The 22,647-nt window shown below is 43.2% G+C and overlaps 1 protein-coding gene and 1 long non-coding RNA gene across 3 annotated transcripts in view; one reads left to right on the top strand and one right to left on the bottom strand.

The window, feature by feature from the left end:
• Window positions 1-18,709, top strand: part of LOC119176911 (uncharacterized) — a 92,207-nt gene extending 73,498 nt beyond the window's left edge. For both annotated transcript variants that reach the window (XR_005110521.2, XR_012887036.1), the window contains exons 2-3: window positions 17,204-17,442; window positions 18,570-18,709. This is a non-coding gene — a long non-coding RNA (uncharacterized LOC119176911). The remainder of the gene's footprint in view (window positions 1-17,203; window positions 17,443-18,569) is intronic.
• LOC119176910 ((Lyso)-N-acylphosphatidylethanolamine lipase) overlaps window positions 1-22,647 on the bottom strand; it is a 72,538-nt gene that overhangs the window by 36,669 nt on the left and 13,222 nt on the right. The window contains exons 3-6 of the mRNA XM_037428249.2: window positions 18,585-18,884; window positions 17,180-17,437; window positions 9,939-10,053; window positions 7,510-7,626 (exon numbers count right to left, since the gene is read on the bottom strand). Of these exons, the coding sequence (XP_037284146.1) occupies window positions 7,510-7,626; window positions 9,939-10,053; window positions 17,180-17,437; window positions 18,585-18,884 (790 nt within the window). The remainder of the gene's footprint in view (window positions 1-7,509; window positions 7,627-9,938; window positions 10,054-17,179; window positions 17,438-18,584; window positions 18,885-22,647) is intronic.

The raw sequence follows: 22,647 nt of genomic DNA, 5'->3' as shown, positions 1-22,647 counted from the left end.
CACAGTCAACAACTTGGCGCGTTTGTGCGGCGTGAACAACACCGTTTCAGGGGCTTTTTTTTCGCACTTTTCGGCGACTGGCCTCGGCAAAAACACTATTTGCGGGATTTGCAGCGCACGTTTCGCTGTAATATTTTAGAACAAGGAAGTTGAAGGTCTGAAGATTACGAAAAAAAATAAATCAGAAAATCGCATATTTTGACCAAAATCGGCACTTTACTTGCCGCGCCCCCCCTTAAACAAGGAACGGCAACGGAAGTCGCGAAGTTTTTCGTTCAGAATATTGTTCTTCGCCATGGAGCCCCACTCGTCGTGATTACCGATCGAGGAGCAGCGTTCACGGCTGATTTGATACAGTCCTTAATGACAATGACTAACACCAGTCATAAGAAGACCACTGCATACCATCCCCAAACCAACGGCCAGACAGAATGCCTGAACCGCACCATTACTGACATGGTGTCGATGTACATTGACATTGAGCATAAATTGTGGGACGAAATCTTTCCATACGCAACCTTCACCTAAAATACGGCCATGCAGGAGACATCTGCGTCACACCATTTCAGCTGGTCTACGCTCGCACTGTCACTACGACACTCGATGCCATGTTGCCAGTAGACAACGACAATTACGAGCCATATGAAGTTGACGACTTTGTGCAATGGGCTGAAGAAGCACGCCAGTTAGCACGACACCGAATACATCAACAACAAAACAAGGACGCAAGCTACTACAACCTCCACCACAGAAAAGTTCAGTACAACCCAGGCGAGCGAGTGTGGATATAGACACCAATCCGACGCCGCGGCCTATCCGAAAAGCTCCTTTGTCGATACTTTGGCCCCTATAAGGTTCTGCGACGAATTAGTGACCTAAACTACGAAGTCATCGCCGATGGACACATCCGTTCAAAGCGGCAAAACAGCGCAGTAGTCTTACACGTCGTTCGTATGAAGCCGTATTATGAGAGGGCAATGAAAGGGCTCCCTTTTTTGTTTGCCTCCTCCCATCACGCATCGGGACGATGCGTATTTTGAAGGGGGACTAATGCCACAAAGACTAATTATACTATCCGATATTATGAAGAATCAGTATCCAGTCTTGTGCGCACTCCTGCTTGTGGCCGCATGACTTATGCCTCTTGTTCACGGGCACGAGTCAGTGTGGGTTGGGGTTGCGAAGAAGAAGGCACGTTGGCAGATGAACAGTTTTTGTTTTGGAACGCTCTAGCGGACTCTTCCATTTTTTTGCACATAATTTTCAGGGCACAAGTTCGCCCATAATAAACTAGTTTTTGGTGCATCTTCTCTTGGACTCATTACAATGTGTGATAAATACTACTTGGATATGATTTCGAATTATTTGACTAAAATCACTATTTGCTTTGAATTTGTTTTGAACCTGAAATTCACACAAACCTACAAATAACAGTTTTCAAACTTTTCAGATTATTTGGAACAAATTTGAAAATGCATACTATGGCTGTGTTCCAACCCTAGACAGCATCGTAGCCAGTCAACGCTGACAGCTTAGAAGACAGCATCGAGCTAATGTTGTCCCAGAAATCAAACACATCTTAAGGGGGGAGGTGGCACTGAAAAAAAACTTTTTTATTAGTCGACCTACAGCAATGAAATTTGGCATGCATACTCATAAGTTTCTCGAATAGGGAAATATGCAGTTTCATCATGATAGCTTCAGTAGTTCTCAAGTTACATAGTGCTACACGATCCAATTACATGGTCTGCTCGTGGAAAGCCTAGCGCTGCAACAAAACATGCCAGGAAGCTGCGAATGGTGTTCATCTTTACTCAAAAGAAAGCTGAACTTTGCAGAAAGCTGAAGAATTTTTTAATAAGTTCTCTTTTTTTTTTTTAGAGATCATCATGGCTGCCAACACACATTGTCAGAAACAGTGGCACGAACAAATCATCGTCTAGAAAAATAACAGAGCCATAAAACAGAAATTGAAGATTGCTGTACCCACAAGCAGTGTTCAGGGATTCAGAAAAAAAAAACAGAATCAAAATCGGTCCAGTCATTCCCGTGCTACTCTTTCCACGAGCAACGCACAATGTCCAAAACACACTTGTGAGAAAAAGCCTGTTTTCAATGAACTTTTTTGTTTCTCGTTGGATATTGATGAAAGCTGGCACAGACACTAAGAATGACCTCACAGTGCTTCCATAAAATTTTGAAGCGATACCACAAATACTTTACGAGAAACAAATTATTTCTTCATTGAATAATGTGGAGGGGCTGAGCATAATATAAAAAAAAACAGTATTGAGAAAGCTGTGTTTAAAGTTTCAACTTTATTTTACGTCTCTAAGACACCTAAAAATTTTGATCCCAAGTTTGTCTTGTGATATTTGACTTCTTTTCATGATTTACTCCTTTTCATGATTTACAAAGAACAAGTATGGATTTCAAACCAAGTTCTTTGTATGAAGGAGTGGTGTGATAGGTATGACAGAAAAGATTGTAATTGAATAAAACCATATACTGAAATTATTACACATACTTTTTTGTGCTGAAGTTGTAAATAGCGTAATTAAATATTTGATTACAAATATTAACTGAACTTTTCTTTATTTGGAGAAAGGTTTATTGCATCAGAAAAATGGATCACACCATGACGGCCTATGCCTTCTTTCTAAATAACAAAGTTATGGGCAAAAGACTGGTGACACGGGAATTTCTAGCAGGATAATTAATGACACGAAACGGGCATATAAAAATTCGTGCCCCTGATTCATACATGCTCTTTCGCCGCTCTAGCTGTGAAACGCATCATCATACAGCTGGTCGCAGAAACTCTAATCTACAGCAATTCATTAACCTCGGAACATTCACGGACGTTCGTGGCGATATCAAGCACGGCTCCAAGCACGTCTGAATCGCATCACAAAAGCTTATTGACAGCACTCCATATGATCGTGGGGTGCGTGGCCGCGTGGACAGTTCAGCCGGCGCGTAATGCACTTGCCGGCGGCGTTCAATGACGATGCGCGAAATGTGCAACTACGAAGACAAAAAATCGGCACGCAATTGGCATTGCATTTTCGAATGACGGCGCGCGAAACTGCTAGCCGCTGTTTCGAGCGATCCTTGGCAGTGAAGAGGGGGGGGGGGGGCGAGCTTGATGATTGTGTTGTCCGCTGCTCATGCGTAAAATGCCCGTACGTGATTCAGAGGAGCTAGCGAGTGATGTGGTACATTCCTTGCGAAGAAGCACGTCGCCAAGAGTGCGCTTGCGCGTCGTTCCTGCCCGCAGTCTCGCTGTCAGCGGAGTTAGGCCTAAAGCCGACTCCGATGATGCGCCGCACTCGTAGACCGCCGCGCGCCCGCTCGTAGTAATCTGATCGTGCATCCGGTGCGGCCACTCGTAGTAATCAGATCGTGCCGCCGCTTATAGCTTCGTTGCTTGGGAAGAAGCACGTCGCTACGAATGCGCTAGCGCGTCGTTCCTACCCGCAGTCTCGCTGTCGGCGGAGTTAGGGCTAAAGACGACTCCGATGACGCGCGGCGCTCGTAGACCGCGCTCCCGCTCGTAGTAACTTGATCGCGCATCCGCTTACTGCTCGTAACTAAAGCGTAGTTATATCTTAAGTGATTATCAAGCCGTGAACACGTCACGAAGTGGCGATTTTCGAGAGCCATGTCCTCGCGACGCACAAGCAGCAGACGGCGATCTTCCGGAGTGAGCATCGGGCCAATGGCGAGGCGAACTGAGGCAACATGGTGGCCACGGCCAATCAAGGGCCTCAAAATGACCTTCATACATTTGCTTTTTGCTCGCTTGTTGTTAAAAGGAGGAGCCAGCTGAGGCGGGAAAGTTAAACACGGAGAAATGCTCTTTCCGATGAGCCCAAGAAGCCGGCTCCCGGCCCAAGCATCGTGAAGCTATAATTTTTTGAAAATCGCCGTTTTCTCGCCATTTCCAGAAAAAGTTTTGCTACCTAGGTGGGTGAAACGAATTTTCCGAAGCACTTCTGCGCGGTTTTCAGTGTAGATATTTTGGAACCAGATAGAAAAAGGGTTCCAGAAACTGGAAACTTGAGTTTCAAAAAATCGATTTTTTTGCCATTTTTCGCGATCCCAAAGTCGCATCCCCCCTTAACGGCTTTCATGCTACAAGACGTCCCCTAGTGTAGATAAAAGAAAGGCAAGACATACGAACGTAACTGTTATTTTCTTCAACTTATTTTGTGTTGAAATCTAAGAAAAATCGAACGTCACTCACATTAAGCGTCTGGAGAAGCATCTGCTCATGTGCAGACGACTATTTCCGCGAGATCAGAGCTACTCTAGCAATTCGCTGAGCCACCATCTTGTTTGAACAGCAAGATAGCCTGCATCACATTTGTCTACAATGCCGTCTTCTCAAAGCTGCCTATTTTGCTGGCTACGTGAGAATTGAAATGAGAGATGGCCACCGTCCACTTAGCTGTCTGCTTAAACATCTACAGTGAGTATTGAAACACATCATATATTAGCGATTTCTGTCAGAAAGTTCCATAATGATTAAATGACTTGAAGCCAGAACAAGGCAATAAGAAATCGTTCACAGTGGGCAATTATCTATTGCACATAGTACTTGATTATTTGACTATCCAATCTACTGTATCAAACCAAGTAATGATCACACTTATAAAATGATTGAACTTTTTAATATCTTCATGATAATGCGATTATATTTTCCCCTGCATAATATTCACGCCCCCAACAAGATGCCACAGACAGCTGCAGTGGCAATAATCATGCCAAATTTTCCATCATTTTGAGTGGTGGCCACTGTTCCCCATGCAATGCCCCTCTAGACCTGCCTATGGAGTGGGATGCAACTTACACACCTGCCTAGGCTATTGAGTGTTCTCCAGCAGAACAACTGCACTGCTGTTAGGCATGAACTGGACACTGTTCTGAATCATTTCACTAACAGACACTGCATTTTGAAATGGGCATAAAAATCAAAAACTACAACTGCACAAAGATGTACACATGCAAGCGTCAGGCACACGTGCAAGGTTTGTGTTGTTACATGTGTGAATGACTTCATGAGGCAGGGCATTGCTGATGACATGGTCATGCAGTGCAGGATTGCACAAGTATTGATTCTTTTTATTTTTATTTTTACCTGCTTCGAGCGCAGCAGCTAACTTCATTCTTGTAATGAGAGTCATCCTTTTATCCTCATAAGATGAGCTGCTGACGCAATGTCATAGACTCAGAGCTGCTGGAGCAATCCCACATTACCATAGACTCTGAGCTGCTGAAGCAATGCTCGCTTCCTTGGATGAGCAGCCAATAATGAGCCTTTTTCACATACAGCCAGCTTACACTTCATGAATGACAGGAATGGTAGCGCCGCCCTTTCTAATTAAAGTCATATGCGCCAGTGGCAGCACTCTTAGTTCTGTAAGAAAGTTCTTGCTTTTTAACTTTACAACTTTACTATATAAGCATTAGAAATAAGCGTAATTTTTATTCTAGTTTCGCACCTCTTTGCCCCCCTCTCGAGTAGCCGCGGCTCCAGTAGTGTCTGCTTCATGCAACTCTGCCGTCCACTACAAAAGGTGGCTGACCCCTGACGTATAGGATGCAGTAATAGAAAAAAAAAGGCCCGCCAGACTTTTTCCCTTTTGCTTGCTCTTTCTTGGCAATCTGCTGCACCAACTTCTGCATGACAATTTCAAAGCTTGCCCATTCACAACAGTGTTGATTCTGCTTATCAAGAGTGAATGTGATTTGAAAAAAAAAAAAAATTTCATTAATCTGTAGCCTAGGGCAATAAAACTTTAGCTGTACATATAGGCTCTCATGATGATTCCAAATATGTTATTAGTTCCACAGTAAATTAGACAGTTTTTGTGTTTTTTCTGTCCATGACTAAGTGTAAAGTATAGTTCATTTGGGACAACTTGTTATGCCACTAAACGTTTATGATTCTGACCCATTAATGGCTCATATTGCTCCAAACTAACTTCAGAATGAAAAGAAGTATTAAGAAAGCATGTATAAGACATTTCAATGGACAAGAAATATTGTAATGCGAGAATGCATAGGATCCTCAGCGCACAATAATTGTTCACTTTAGGGTCAAAATAATTATACTGGTGATATCAAGTTTTAAAGGAAATACTTGCACCCTTCATATGTTAAGCGATTTGTGGGCAAAATTGCATCTCAATCCAGCAACCATAAGTACTAAAAACATGATGTTCAATTTCAAAAGGTTTCCCAAGAATGGATCTTGAAAAAAACTCATCTTAAAGGTATATAAAGGCCCACCTATGCAGAAATTATGTTTTTCTTTAAGATGATTTCTCTCAACATTAGTGCTTGGTAATGATGAGTATTTTGAGACAGCATATATCTTTAGTTAATTCCTCATGCAAAATGCAATGGCAAGCAGCCAGGTGACAATTTCCAGGAGACTCAGCTCCTCTGTTCTGTTTGATTCTCTACTCCATCCCCCATTTTTTAAGCTGTATGTGCAAGACACACACTCACACTGACCTGACTGATGCTCACTATAAACCTATATTTTCATGTACAATGTAATGCCATAAAAAAAAAAAAAAACTTGGGGCTCATGTTAATATTCCCAAGTTCTCGTTGTGCTTGAAGTTATCATACGAAGCTGAGAGACCACGAAATTTGTGTTAAATACCAAATGAGTCAACCAGTGTACATTGTACACTTGATAACAATTCTCCAACGACACACATTACATTTTGCAGATGAGCCATTGTCGTTACCCACCGGCTAATGCCCAACATAATTGTTGAAGACCTAGTTTTCAACATCTTCAAATGAATTCAAGTGTTACATACATCCATGCCGGTTTACAGTAGTTTTAACCCAAATATAGCTTCACTTTTTCCACTGAATATACAATGATAGTGATGACAGTGGTTCGATGCAGCAAAAAAGGATTCCTTGAAGGGTTCACCAAGTTAAGTGTACAGGTTGATTAACCAGCCACGTCTTAACCACGAATGAACTATAACACATTACTGTACATCCTGACAAAACAAATCACAGGAGCCAATATCGACACACACAAATAGCATGAGAATTCTTAACCAAGTCACGCACTCACATTGAATGAAAGCATAGACTCGTATCTGCCCTGCCACTACCACAGTGAGCCCCCAGCTGTGCTTCGGGTACTCACTGCTAGAGGCACCTTTCAATCACGAATAAAGATCCAATATAGTAGACATGCCAACTAATTTTATCTGGTGATTATTGTATAGAAGCCAACAAGAAAGCATCCCTGTGACAAGTAATAAAATATTTAGAACATTTTGTACATAAGTAGCTTTATGAAAAACAAACATATGGGGAACATATTCCCCAAATGTTCAGGTGTTCAGTGAATATATGTATGCATAATAAGCACAATTTTGTACTAGCCTCATGGTATAAACAAAAATCATTTTGACATCAATGCATGATAGCCCACTTAGTTACCACTGCCACTGAAATGTCACTAACCTTGAGCCATAGATGAATGTCATAGGCACACTTTGGTGCAGCTCTCCAATGCGACTAATCATAGGATGCCGGGCCCAACCATACTGTGTCATCATAGCCTTGAAAGCAGATTCTCCACTGCACATCCAAAAAGTAGCAAAAGAGCTAGTTAGAAAAGCCTCTCAAATATGAAAAATAGGATGTAACTAATTCCCTTCACGCACAGAATACCAAGGCATTATGCTGTTTCATTTTCTGCCGTGACGCAATCTTCTAACTTAAAACTGCAAGAAGTGAGGGATAACACATGCACAACTGCAATGACTACCAGAGCAGCCACGACAGCACTAGAACAAAGCTCAATTCCCAGAATGCAAGAACAACATGCTAAAGAATTCCTAGAATATGTGAACCACTGCTTATGCAGCTTGTTACACAAAGTATTTTCATAGCTGGAGCCTTTTCAAATTAGGCAACACCGTCACACATATTTACTCTCCAGTTTTGCTTTCCCAATGTTATATTAGCTGTACACCGAAAAGTACTTTGGTAGGCAGAAGTCATTAAAAAACAATAAAGATCTAATACAGTCAGACTTTTAAAGCATTAAGCCACTGAACACTATCAACTTCTTTTATAAATTAACAGCATTTCATTAGAGCTAGCAGCAGTGCATGCTTGTGTACACATGTATGCATGTGGGTGGTTTAATATATAATAGTATAAATGTTGCTCCTTGCTGAGATTTACATGTGCTTAAGGGTGCTACAACGATTTCTCAAACTACTTTCAATTTATGATTGTATGTGAAATTAGAGTGGTTAATATGATTAAGCTCACGAGAAAACAAAGCTCCTAAAGCTCATACAGTAAAAGCTCGTTAATTCATGCTTGAATGTGACTCAACCTCTTTTACAAATTAACAGCATGTCATTAGAGCTAGCAGCACTTGTTTACACATGCATGCATGTGGATGATTTAATATATGAAAGTATATATGTTGCTCCTTGCTGAGATTTACATGTCCTTAAGGGTGCTGCAACCATTTCTCAAAATACTCTCATTTTATGATTGTATGTGACATTAGAGTGCTTAATATGATTAAGCTCATGAGAAAATGAAGCTCCTAAAGCTCATACAGTAAAAGCTCGTTAATTCATGCTTGAAGGTGACTCAACCTCTTTCATAAATTACATAAATTAACAGCATGTCATTAGAGCTAGCAGCAGTGCATGCTTATTTACACATGCATGCATGTGGATGGTTTAATATATGAAAGTATAAATGCTGGTACTTGCTGAGATTTACATGTCCTTAAGGGTGTTACAAGCATTTCTCAAAATACTCTGATTGATTGATATGTGGGGTTTAACGTCCCAAAACCACTATATGATTATGAGAGACGCCGTAGTGGAGGGCTCCGGAAATTTCGACCACCTGGGGTTCTTTAACGTGCACCCAAATCTGAGCACACGGGCCTACAACATTTCCGCCTCCATCAGAAATGCAGCCGCCGCAGCCGGGATTCGAACCCGCGCCCTGCAAGTCAGCAGCCGAGTACCTTAGCCACTAGACCACCGCGGCGGGGCGTTCTCAAAATACTCTCAATTTATGATTGTACGTAAAAGTAGAGTGGCTAATATGATTAAGCTCACGAGAAAACGAAGCTCCTAAAGCTCATACAGTAAAAGCTCGTTAATCCATGCTTGAAGGTGACTCAACCTCTTTTATAAATTAACAGCATGTCATTAGAGCTAGCAGCACTTGTTTACACATGCATGCATGTGGATGGTTTATTATATGAAAGTATAAATGTTGCTCCTTGCTGAGAGATTTACATGTCCTTAAGGGTGCTACAACCATTTCTCAAACTACTCTGAATTTATGATTTTACGTGAAAGTAGAGTGGCTAATATGATTAAGCTCACGAGTAAACGAAGCGCCTAAAGCTCATACAGCAAAAGTTTGTCAATTCACGCTTGAAGGTGACCATAAAATTGTTGTAATTAAGCAAAGTTTGAATTAGCGAGTTGGCTCTAAAATGTATGGACATCGCAGTACACTGCATGGGGAGAACCCAAAGAAGGCAGGCATCTCTGGATGTAACCGGAACTGGCTGTAACAGTTAAATCACAACCTATAATGAAGTTGGTGATATTGGTACTTCACTTCCTTATATTGAACTTTCTCTATGTTGAAATCCAGTCTTTCATGAAAAACTATTTTCACACCAGAGAGGATGGAAAAAAAAAAGACCAATCAATATTGCAGCCTAGAGAAGCCAACTCGACCCCCCCCCCCCCCACACACACGCGCACACGCACGCACACGCACACGCACACAAAAAAAACCTTCTGGAAGATTCTTTCTACCCAAAGGAAAATATAATGACAATTTGAAGGAAGCCATGACAATAAGGGCAATAATATGCAATGACTACAAAATCTTACCTAGGTGTTTGAGCATTGCAGTGGTATATGTAGTGTGGAACAGCCCGATTATCATCCACCACATGTCCATATTTCTTTCCAATATCTGGTCTAATCTTTTCTACTAACCGTGGACCTAGAGAGCAAAAAAAAAAGTGCAGGCTTGCATTCAATGCAAACTTTCAGAGTTGGCTTCAGTGGCTATTCCAAATACTTCAACTAATATAAATGACAGCAAATGGGTGAGTTAGCTTGCACCCTTAATAGCAAAAACAACAGTGAAAACAGGCAGTGACACAAGAAAAAAAATGACCAAAACAAGTTTCACAATACTGGTCTCTACAAGTGTTCAATGGTTTTATATGTCTAATATAAACAACACATTTAGTAATTACTATCATGAAGCTTACAAAAACAACCTGCTAGATTTTTATTTTCTGCTTAATCGTTGTAATCATACATTATAATGACAACAAACAAGACTATGTTCGCCACGCTTGTTTTGCCTGTCATGTGAGGAGAAATGGACTCTGAGACGACCTAGTAAGACGCACAACGTCTATGATAAGTCACAGGAAAAAATACAGCAAACGCTGAGGTACAAAAGGTAAAATGCAGATACAAACTAAGCTTGGTTTAAAAAATTTCCAACAAGAGTTCAAGGAAGAGCGTTCAAAAAATTGCCCCCACCTCCCCAAAGGGAATCGTAAGGAAATGCGAGTGTCAGCCGATGAAGTCTATTCCACAATAGTGAATCTTCAGAACACTAGCCCTGGTAATGATAACATCTCTGCCTATCATTTAAAACTTGTTGATCGATCTGTCTCTGAAGCTTTGTACAATCTACTTGGTCTTTTAAACCCGTATAACTCCTTAATCTTTGGAAAAAGCTCAATTAATTCCAGTCTATAAAAAAAGATAAATCTCAAGCACATTCATACTTCATCTAAGAAAGTCACATCTTAGTCGAAAATACCTTTGTTATATCCGAAAATTTTATATGAAGATGTATTCCTGACACATCTATTGCAAGACTATTTTTCATTCACTTCGTTATAACCAAAGTTCATTATATCGAGGTTTTAGTGTATCTAATTATTGCCCTATCTCTATTCTGTAATCAATTATTAAGCTTATTGAAAAATTGTTTCTAACATGTTTACATAACTACCCCTCAAAGTGTAACTATAGTTGAATTCTTTCCTGTTTGGTTTTCCTACCGGGCCACTTGACCAGCTTCACTTTGATATAACCGATTTTATAAGAAGCTCTCATTATTATTGTGTCTAACAAAGAAAACAAGCCCTTACATTTGCACTTCCTTCCTTCAATCATGAGCTATTATAAGACCATTCCAGGTAACTCTGAAAAGTGTTGCAGGGTCCCTTTAAGAAAAGTGAAAGGAGCACTGACACAACATTCAAAGGTGAGATATACATGAGTAATACCTCATTAACTCAGTCTTACAGGAAAAATTTTGAAACGAATTTTCAAGATAAGCAAAGTTGTACTAACTGGTAGGTAAAATAGGCACTTATCAGAAAAGTCGCTACTACTTACTCGCTCTTCAGCGGCAGTTTCTAATCTTTTTTTTCTCGTGCTGGTTTAAAAAACAAAAAAATCACAAGAGACTTTGAACGGCTGGGTTTTGCCGCACTGCCATTTTATTTAGCAGAAAAAAATTGCCTAATGCTAGTCTGTTTTGCGATCATACTCGTGTCTAGAAAGGCATACTCCAAGCTGCTTGCTGTATCGCATCCCTCGATATTCCCACCACTGCACTCAGCTGGATTTCGAAGCCATACCATAAAAGCCGCTTTAATGTCTGGGAACTTCAACCCTCGAACCCACTTCCGCTTAGAGAAGCTCTGCTGAAATCCATCCAGCAGCTGCTGCTTTTTTTTTCAGCATCGTCGAAAGTGTAGATTTTTTTCAGCATCGTCGAAAGTGTAGATAAAGGTATGCCGAATTCCTGTACAATGCTCGATTTCATTCGGCCTCCTTTCTCCACTTCCTTAATTAGGGCAAACTTTTTTTCTAACGTTAGCGATTTGCACTGCTTTCACACCATGCTTGCCACACTCAGGCTTAGTTGCCATTCCTCAGAGTCAGCGAAAAATCCGTACCACTCAGTTTGCACAGATGAACGGAAATAACACCTCAGGGAAAATCACGAGCACTGCACTCACAGTCAGCAAAATATTCGTACCCCATGGTTTGCACAGATGAACGGAAATCTCTGCTAAGGCAAAATCATTTGCACTGCACAAAGCGAACAAGACAAACTACGCCAAGTGTGGGCAGAGGGCCTCCCCGCTTCAGCGCATTTGTCGCATGACGTGCCACAGGGTTGCATGACAAAGTTTATATGTTGCTGGGCTGAGACTTCAAGCACTTCGTGTTCGCGGAAAGCCTCAACGTAGTGGCAGGCGCGGCTAAATAACGAAAAAAATTCGGTGGACTTCAGGCATGGCAGCATAGCGCAAATTATGTGAAAAGGTCTGGCAGCAGAATTTTCATTCTACTTCCAACAAAATTTCGAGTTATGCGCAATCCGACACAAAAATACTTTAAAACAAAAAAAAATATACATGGAACATATAGGAAAATGTTGGTGCCTTGGAAAATTTTGACTTACTGTATAAACCGGAATATAAGTAGAGATATTTTCAATAAAACAACGAGCTAAAGTCGCCCCTCGTCTTATATAGTGGTGTCTAGCCGACAGTGCACCGCTGTCTGGCAACATGTGGCTTGCATGTGCATGAGAAGCAGGACACGGCCATGTTCGCATTCAAATCCAATACAGTCGACTCCCAGTAATTCAAAGTCGCTTAATTGGAAGTTTTGGTTAATTAGAAATGAGCAAGTGGTCCCATCAGTTTTGCATGCAATCGTATAGAAAAAAATGCTCGATAATTCGAAGTTAAAAACCCATAATATTGGTTAATTAGAAGTTTTTTCAATCGACAGTCTCGTCGCGACCGTAATTCTACAGTAAAATGGGGAACTTTTCATATGCCAAAACATCTGCCGGACCGCCCTGGTGTCTTCGCTATCACTACTGTCCGCAGCGCCACAGATCTTGAAGCGGCAATCTTTTTAACGCTGGCGAATCGCATCGGCGGCATCGACTGACTCTTTAGTTGACTTTTGTCGAGACTCGAGTGTGTCACCTCGTCACCCGCGCGCTGGGTTGATTCCACACGTGTTTCCGCGCTTCTGATTTTGAGTGTTGTGGTGGTGACATACGTTTGATAATGGCAACTCGTGGCCCTTACGGAACGCTAGACCTAGCGACGAAAGTCGAAGTCTTCAAGGAAGTTGACCAGGGAGGCACCGCCAAACAAGACATTGCAAGAAAGTACGGCATTAAGCCTAACACGCTGTCGACTTTCATAAAGAATAAGCGCTCAATATTGGATGCGTATGAAAGTGAAAAATTCAAGACATCGCGGAAGCGGATGCACACCGGCGCCTACCCCGAGTTGGAGGAAGCACTGCTGATTTGGATCAGAGAGGCACGAAACAACAAACTTCCTCTCAGTGGTGAAGTCGTCACGGCAAAAGCGTCATCGCTTGCTGAAATGTTGGGCATCAACGACTTCGCTGCTTCGGATGGGTGGCTTACGCGTTTCAAACATCGCCACGACTTGATTTTTAAAAGCGTGTGAGGGGAGAAGGCGTCAGTCGATGAGGAAACGTGCCTGACATGGAAAGCGGGCAAGCTTCACGAGTACCTCGAAGAATACCAGCCGGCAGACATTTTTAATGCAGACGAGACTGCGCTTTTTTATCGGCTGCTACCGGACAAGACCCTGACATTTAAAGACGACGACTGTTCTGGAGGCAAAAGAAGCAAAGAGAGAGTGTCAGTGCTAGTCGCGGCGAACATGACTGGCTCAGAACGGTGTCGCCTGCTTGTGATCGGGAAGGCTGCCAAGCCTAGGTGCTTTAAAGGCGTGAAGACGCTTCCTGTGGATTATGCCTCGAACAGAAAGGCGTGGATGACATCCGATATATTTAAGGACTGGATCACCAAACTCGACCGCAATTTCGCACAATCAAGCCGTAAGGTGTTGTTCCTTGTAGACCAATGTAGTGCCCACATGAACGTACCTGCCTTGAGTGCCATCCGTCTTGTGTACCTGCCTGCAAACACGACGTCCGTGTTGCAGCCCATGGACCAGGGCATAATAAAAAATGTGAAGGTATTGTATAGGCAGCATCTCGTCGAGCGCATGCTTTTGTGCATGGACAACTCGTCGCAATACGAGGTGAGTTTGCTTAGTACCATCAACATGCTAGCACGAACTTGGACCCGCGTGAAAGAAGAAACCATCGCCAATTGTTTCCGGGCCTGTCGTTTCATGGAAAACTCGGGGGATGCTTCTCCTTGTGCGCCAGTGGAAGTGCAAACAAATGAGCTCGACGACGGTAGCTTTCACGCCGCTCTCGGTGACGTCCGTTTTGACGAGTATGTCGCTGTGGACAGCAACGTTGAAACATGCGGTCCACTAACGGACAGCGAAATCGTGCAGATGGTTCGGCCCCATGACTGCATTCCTGAAAATGACGATGATGACGACGACATCGGAAATGAGCCACCACCGAGGGCTGCCGATGTAGCTGCGGGTCTTGCTCTTGCGCAGCGGTTTTTTGTTGGAGAACACAACGCCGAAGAAGCACTTCGACACGTGTATTCCTTACAAAACTTGCTAGCCGCAGCCAGATTCGGCAAGCAGAAGAAGATGACAGACTATTTTTCCTCAAAACTGTCGCGCTTTTAAACTAATAAAAGTGCCGTTTTTAGTGCTTTTTGCTTAATTCGAAGTTCGTTTAATTCGAAGTTTTTTGCGGTTCTCGTGAACTTCGTATTAACGGGAGTCGACTGTAGCAGGTTATTTTTTTCTCTCTTGTCTGTTTTTGTGTTCGTGATTTGCCTCCAATCTGCTCGAAGTTCTCGCTCTGCTTGACATTGTGTTTCATTTTTAGTGGGTTTTTTTTTCGTTCACTGAATATGAGTAGCGGTACGAGAAGGTAGTACTCAGCTGTGTTTAAACTAGAGGTTGTTGAGTTTGCAGAAGGGAATGAAAATATGGCTGCTCAGAGTCGCTTTGGTGTATTAGAAAAAAGCGTGCGCTATTGGCGGGTGCAGAGAGGAAGCGGCAGATGTGCAGTCCTTGGAAAATGTCATTTCGTGGGCAAAGTGTGGTTCATCCGCAGCTCGAGAATACGCTAGGGAACTTTGTGTGGGAAGTTCATGCGTGCTCGCTGCCAGTGACCGTGGATACCATTCGCAAGAGAGCTGTGTAACTCGCTCGAGAAGCTGGGCTCACGAGAGACGATTTTCGTACACCAAACTCTTGGGTGCATCAGTTCATGAAATGCAAAGGATTTTCCTTCCGGTGGCGCACATCCATCTGTCAGAAGTTTTCAGACGAGTTCGAGGACAAGCTCATAAACTTTCAGAGCTTTGTGAACTGGCTTCGGGAGCAGAACGACTACATGGTGGGACAGATTGACAATGCCGATGAGACCCCCGTGTGGTTTGACATGCCTTCATCGACCATGGTCATTCAGCGTGGCGCCAAGGATATGAAGCTGTTGTCCACTGGCAACGAGCACTCGCGCTTCACTGTCATGTTGGCATGCATGGCAGATGATAGAAAGCGTCTGCCCTTCATCATTTTCAAACGTAAGACAATGCCGAAGGAAGTGTTCCCGCCCGGTGTTGTCTTTCGCGTCAACAAAAAGGGATACATGGACGAGGCCATGATGCTCGAATGGATACGAGAAGTCTGGAACCGTCAGCCAGGTGCACTGCTACATTTTTGCAGCATGCTGGTGTTAGATGCGTTTTGTGGTCACTTAACTGATGCTTTGAAACGCGCACTGGGCAATGTAAAAATGGACCTCGCCGTGATACCAGGTGGTATGACGTCCACCCTCCAACCGATCGGCATTGTGCTAAACAAGCCGTTCAAGAACCGAGTGTGGCTGGAGTACAAAAAGTGGATGTCCGGCGACAACCCAAAGACACCGACGGGCCGCCTACAGAGGCCTCCGCTTGCGACTGTTTGTGGCTGGGTGCTTTCTGCCTGGCGTTTCTTGCCAGATTCCATGGTGGAAAATGCTTTTAAGAAATATTCCATCAGCAACTCGCTCTATGGCACGGAAGACAATGCACTGTGGCAGGCGGTCAGCGACAAACTCATCATCAGAAGACAGTGATGCTTCGTCTGACGAATAGGAACAGTTGCGATGGTGGTTGAGGGGAGCTCCGACGATCGGGGTGCGGTGCGCCCAATTCGCAAATAAATGTCGTTCGGCAATTTTGGGTTGTTTTCCTTTTTTCTTTTTCGGTAACCTGAACTTGGGGGGTAGACCTATGTTCCCACTCGGCCTATAGTCCGGTTTATAGGGTAGTCAATTTTTCAAGGTATGCGAGTTCAAGTTAACATGATATTACTGTAATGAGCGAGATAGCTTTATATAGAGACATACAAGACATCGTGATGTAAAAGGAAAATATAGCCCACGACATATTGAAAATCAATTTTAATGTGCACGTCGCAGAACTAAGCAAGATTTGAAGCTCCTCGCAGTGCTGACATCAACGGAGGGGAAATGTAAACAAACCTAGGTTACGAGTTTGTCTTGGCTGGTTGCTGGCACGCGCCTTGACTTGAGACACCTTTGATTTCCTCCTCCGTGCCTGCGGCTTCACGTGTGCCGGCTGTGAGTGCGGCTATCGCGCGCGACAGCTACGTCACAGTTTTGCGTGGTCACGCAGCCAGTCCCGGAACTGCTCCTGCCTAGCTCGATGCTCTTTGAAACTGAGTCTGGGCGCTCTAAAAACGTCTCTAAATAAATAACTGTACTCATGCAAACGAGGCTTCCAGCCGTGATAAGTGCCTATTGTGACAAAGAAAAAAAAACTAAATGCAAAACTATTGTGTCAGTGCTCATTGAAGCAAACAAACAAAATCTGGAATAGTCATATTGTCAGATATTTAGCGCAACCTTCACTCTCGCAAACACACAAACACTCACACAACCACCCGAGTAACACACGCGACACATGACACAAGGAATAGTCCTTTGCACCAGTGCTAATATCAGAGAACAATGTGAATTTCTTGATAACCCTTTTATGGGTTTCTCAAATATTTCTCAGCTTTCCCGCTAGGATCAAATGCATGCACAGTAAGGGTACAAGGAAAAAAGGAATCAGAGATGTCAAGAAATTGCTGACTAACCCCAAGGTCCTGCAATCCGTACAGCTGCCAATGGATTGAAAGGGCTAAGCAAGGTGGAGACCACACGGACCCAACTCGGCAGCTGCAGCGCCGGACGGGGAGTGTTGCGCGCAGGGAAACCCCATGGGTCCGCAAGCACAAGGTGGGCCACACGCTCAGGAAAGCGTATTGCATACGAGGCAGCCAGAAAGCCACCCATGCTGTGTCCCAGCAATACAAAGCGGTCGAGACCGACCTGTGCTCGCCATTCTTCAATGCCTACAGTGAGAAAAATGCTCAATTAAATAATTGCAATAAAATTAATGAAGATTACTATTTTTTAACAGTCATTATCATCACACATGCTCAGTACCACATCTTGCCTTAGTCAGCCAACTAGAAGATGCCTCAACTTCCACTGAAGAAAACATCGCACAACACAAGTCCTCCTGAGAACTCACTCAATCACAATGTAAAGTAAATGTCAAGGCACCTTTTAATTTATGAACTGCCCTATCCCTATGAACAAACGGAATGTTCCAAAAGCAAGCTGTCCTCAATGCACTTAAGTGCAAAATGTTGTTTTGGTTCACTTTTTTTTGCAGTTTCCGTATTTTTGTTCTTGTTAAATCTAGGGCACCGATATGCAACCATGGTGCTTGCTTTATCCTAGACCTCACAGACATCTGGCACAATGCTTAATTGTGGCTGACACAAGTAGAACCACTTCATGGCAACCGCATTCATGGACCTAAGGTTAATTACATGCGATCCCCCTTCTTGATTTGCCAGTGCGGCCCTCTGCTGTTTTTCAAAGGTTCCAATAGGAGCTAGAAGACGTGATATTGCTAGAGTGAAGGCCCCAGAGACCAGGAGGCATTTCGCGACATTTCCACTAGAGAAAGGGCACACGTGCCGTGGAATCGTGAAAAAGGCGAATTGCTACAAGGGTCGGCTCTGATATTTTATAAAGGTTTTAATGCAAGAAGATGCTACTATGCTTAGCTAAACTCTTCATTAATTTGCTCAGGCTCATACATTACATTTCTTATATCTGAGACTACAAGTGCCTCGTTATCTTATACTGAATGTATTGCTGAAATGTGTTGTGCTTGGAATACACTAGTTCTGCACCTGTCACTTGTATTTCGTTTCGATGAATCCCACCACATTAAAGGCACATAGCTATAAGCAGTCACTTAAACCAATAATGAATGTAAAGATAATTAAAACGCACATAGGCTGTACACAAGCTGTACACTACTAAGCGGTGCGCAATAACGTAACAAGAATAGCTACCAACTCGCCCAAGCAAATACCCTTATAGAAATACACTTCAGCACTTTCATTATTAAGCGTGAAGTCTGAACCAGCTTCAGGAAAATAATTTTCTTTCTTTTTTTTTTTTCAGAAGTTGCACTCTTACTCTGCACAAACTGGTATTCAGCCTCCAAAGAATCCCTTGAAAGACGTGGTCGTGAACTGCGGCCAAAGCCCAGCAAATCAAAACAGTATGTCGTGCGGTCTTGGGCAAGATAATCCAGGTTGAGCAGCCACAGAGCCACTCCTGCACCAAAGCCATGCACCAGCACAAGTGGCACACGCTCCTCCTCTACAGCTTCTTTGGTGCCAGGGCCAAGTTGGAGGGTACTTATTTGGTGGTTGCCCTTGCAGCCCAGGATCGAGTCTATCGTGATGTATGTTGATCGAATGGGCAGCTTCACATCTTCGAAAAACAACAAACCCATACACAATAAAATGAGTGTCACTGTCAGTCTGGGACTTTTCTTTTTTACAAGACCTATTTCACAATGATGGCACGATTCTAAGAAAAATGGGTGATGACACGAGCGTTGGCATACTTATTGTATTACGTCTTCAGAGTTTTTATGACATCAAAAGCACTTGGCTTCAATAAAATCTCTGCACACCAGCTCACAACACATCATCATAGAACTTATGATGTAGTTCATACAAAAACACACCAAGACGACACCAGCATCACCTCTAGAACCTGTTATTTTACTTTTTTGAATGAAATTCCAATCCCTATAAGGCCTAGAACCACAGTTGTAAGTCAGGAATCGCAGGCCCATAATTTACAGAGAATAACTGTTTCTAACAACAACTTTTGGCTGCCCAAAGATCAATATACCATTACATCTTAATAATTAGTTTGCCCCACTACTGAGACCGCTGCAGCTGCTGCATGTGATTACAAGAAATATGTACAGCACTCATTTATTAGTACTACTAAGCATATCCTATAGCCTGTGCATTTTGAGCTATGCGGCAATCATCTTTTTTTTTTATAGTTCATATCGCTGATACAAGAACTTAAGAAAAAAATGCAATTAATGAAAAACGCAACACGAAGTAATTGCAAAATTAGGAGTCATCAGTCACTGTATGTTGATGCAGCTAAAACAAAGAAGATATTTAAAAAAAGATAAATAAATATTCAGAACTGTCTGCAGCTGTGCATACATACATGCATGCCTCAAATACCTCATTGTATTTCCAAATGAAAACATGTGTCGTAATTGTTCTCAACAGTTTTTATTTGGGGTGCAGTAAACTTGAAAAGTGGCCAAAAAAATCTGTTTTGCTGCAAGGACAAAACTATAAATGTGATACGAAAAAACTTGAAATTATGCAATTAAGGCCAACAGCTAGCTCCTTAGCATCCGATCTGGCTCTATCATATTGAGGCATGCCACCATTGATGAACGAGCCGCTGTGGCTCATACTTGTTTTGGGCTGAGGAGAAGAAGAGAACATTTTCGTTGTTTTGGTTTAGGTGAATTCTTGGCTGTAGGTCTTGTTTTGCTCATGACATTATTGGTGGAGACGCTGGGTACGTGTACTTCGGCTGTGTTGGCCATCTTGGAGACAGCTACATCTCCCAGAGCAAGAAACAGCCGCCGCCTGCGTGGGTTACCCCGCTAATTTGGTCTCTTGGCATCGACACCCAGAAAGATGGCAACCCCGATGACAAGCCAAGTGGTGCAAACCAGCGATGCCCATGGTTCTCTTCTTGCGCATGTTTTTCATGAGCCACAGACGCCAAAGCCGTTCCGTGGAGACATTTTCGAGGATGTTGATGACTGGCTCGACCACATTGATCGGGTTGCCAGTATCAACGAATAGGACGATGTTCGCAAGCTGCACAAAGTTCGCAAGCTGCACAAGTTCGACTATTCAGCACCGCCAGTCGAGATCACCATCGCCTCGCCGGTCTAAGTCACCCAGTTCCGCAGGGGAAACTAGGAATGGCGACTTCTGGGAATGAAGTCGCGGTCCGGCAAACTGTAAAAGACTCTCCTTCGACGCAACAACCCTACAAGGACTATTCCGACTTTGCAGTGTTCTCCAACGACAGAAAGATCGTTTCTGCCGAAATCGCCGTCTTCATCGACAATCATGCTATCAACGTTCTCGTCGACACCGGCGCCGACTATTTCGTAATGAGCGCCACACTAGCATCTGAACTCAAGAAGGTTACCACACCGTGGCAAGGACCCCAGTTGCGCACGGCAGGTGGCCATCTGGTGATGCCTACTGGTATACGCACGGCACGCCTTTGAATACGTATGTCGACATTTGCCAGCTCTTTTCTCGTATTGCGCGTGTGCTCTCGGCCGGTCATTCAAGGAATGAACTTGAACAGCAGTGTCACTGCTGTTCAAGAAAATAACGGTTTTACACCTTTTCGCTTAGTCCACGGTCTCGAGGTCACGCCGATGCTCAACCCCATGCTCCTGCCCGACAACATAGAAATATACCACAATAACGGTTTCACACCTTTTCGATTAGTCCACGGTCCCGAGGTCACGCCGATGCTCAACCCCATGCTCCTGCCCAACAACATAGAAATATACCACAATAACGGTTTCACACCTTTTCGATTAGTCCACGGTCCCGAGGTCACGCCGATGCTCAACCCCATGCTCCTGCCCGACAACATAGAAATATACCACAAAGATGCCGCCAAATTTGCACAGTGCGCAGAAAAAGCCCATCAACTTGCTCGTCACCGTATTCAATATCACCAAACCGCAGACGCGCGCCGCTACGATCTTTGTCACCGTGAAGTTATTTTCAAGCCTGGTGATGAAGTCTGGGTGTGGACCCCTATCTGATAGCGTGGCCGTTCAGAAAAGCTTCTTCGCCGCTACTTCGGCCCTTACAAGGTCGTATGACGTCTCAGCGACGTTAGTTACGAGGTTCTCCCAGAAGACACTTCGAGACGTTCCGGTCGCCCTCCGCAAACTGAAGTAATTCACGTTTCACGGCTCAAACCATACCTTTTCACGCTGTGAATTACCAGTGCAGTGACTGACATTATTAGTAACTTCGCGTTTCTTTTTGTCTCATTTTTTTTTCTTACCTTCTTTCCTATTTTTCTTATTTCTCATTTGACTTTTGACTCCATAACCGACTACGTTTTTCTGCCTTACGCCATTCATTTTTCTTGCATAGTAATTTTTGTCTCGTTTTCTTTTTTTTTTTGCCTTCATGTACAGCATCGAGACGATGCTTCTTGGGAGAGGGGGTATAATGATGCATGCCACCATTGATGAACGAGCCGCTGTGGCTCATACTCTTTTTGGGCTGAGATAACAAAGAGAACATTTTCGTTGCTCTGGTTCAGGTAAACTCCTGGCTGTAGGTCTTGTTTTGCTTGTTACAATATCGTGGTATGGGCCAGGAAGCATATTCTTGCTCCGTGGTACGGGCACATGAAACCTAGGCAATTCATTTATTAAGAAAGAGTGCTTCAAACGTGCACGAAAAGAAAAAGCACTTATGGCCTCGCCTCAGTTCAGTACCTATGCCTTGAACTTTGCATCGCCACCTATGTCAATGAGCGCGTTACAGGTACAATGCGATGTTTTCTATGCGGTAGACAGGTTGCTGATGTTAGTGGAGCACTAGCTATGCAGGTATGCACAGCAGATAGTAGGCAAAAAATTAACTGCGTAGTTTTGTTTGCCCGGGGTGCATGCCGTCTGTTAGCACTGTCTTTTCTGAGACTGGTTCATCCGTTAAACATCCTAAGTACATAAACACATGCTGCGAGCAGTACTGTAATCATTGCTGTCTACATCTCTGTGCTTGCAACAATTTTTTTTTTATGTTAGCTCGCCTCATAAAGCACTTTAAAAGGTAATTGTCCCTTAAGGCATATTCTCGGTGAATTTTCAAGCACATCGGTATGTCTTTACCTACTATTTAAGTATCATATACAGTCGAACCCCTTTATAAATAAGAGACACTAATATAAAAGACAAATGGGTAACAAACACCAGTGTGCCTACAGTAAAATACAGGTAGATAAGGAAGTGCATACAAGGTACCCTATTTATTTATAAGACATATCTCAGATAAAAGACAAGACTTGCTGCCCGGAGCATGCCTCTTATAAAATGGTTCAACTGTGTTTCTTTTATGCAATGATAATTTCTTAGTATGAAGGAGCTTTAAGA

This window comes from Rhipicephalus microplus, chromosome X, assembly GCF_043290135.1.
Source record: "Rhipicephalus microplus isolate Deutch F79 chromosome X, USDA_Rmic, whole genome shotgun sequence".
Lineage (NCBI taxonomy): Eukaryota > Metazoa > Arthropoda > Arachnida > Ixodida > Ixodidae > Rhipicephalus > Rhipicephalus microplus.
This window is presented reverse-complemented; position numbering and strand designations above follow the sequence as displayed.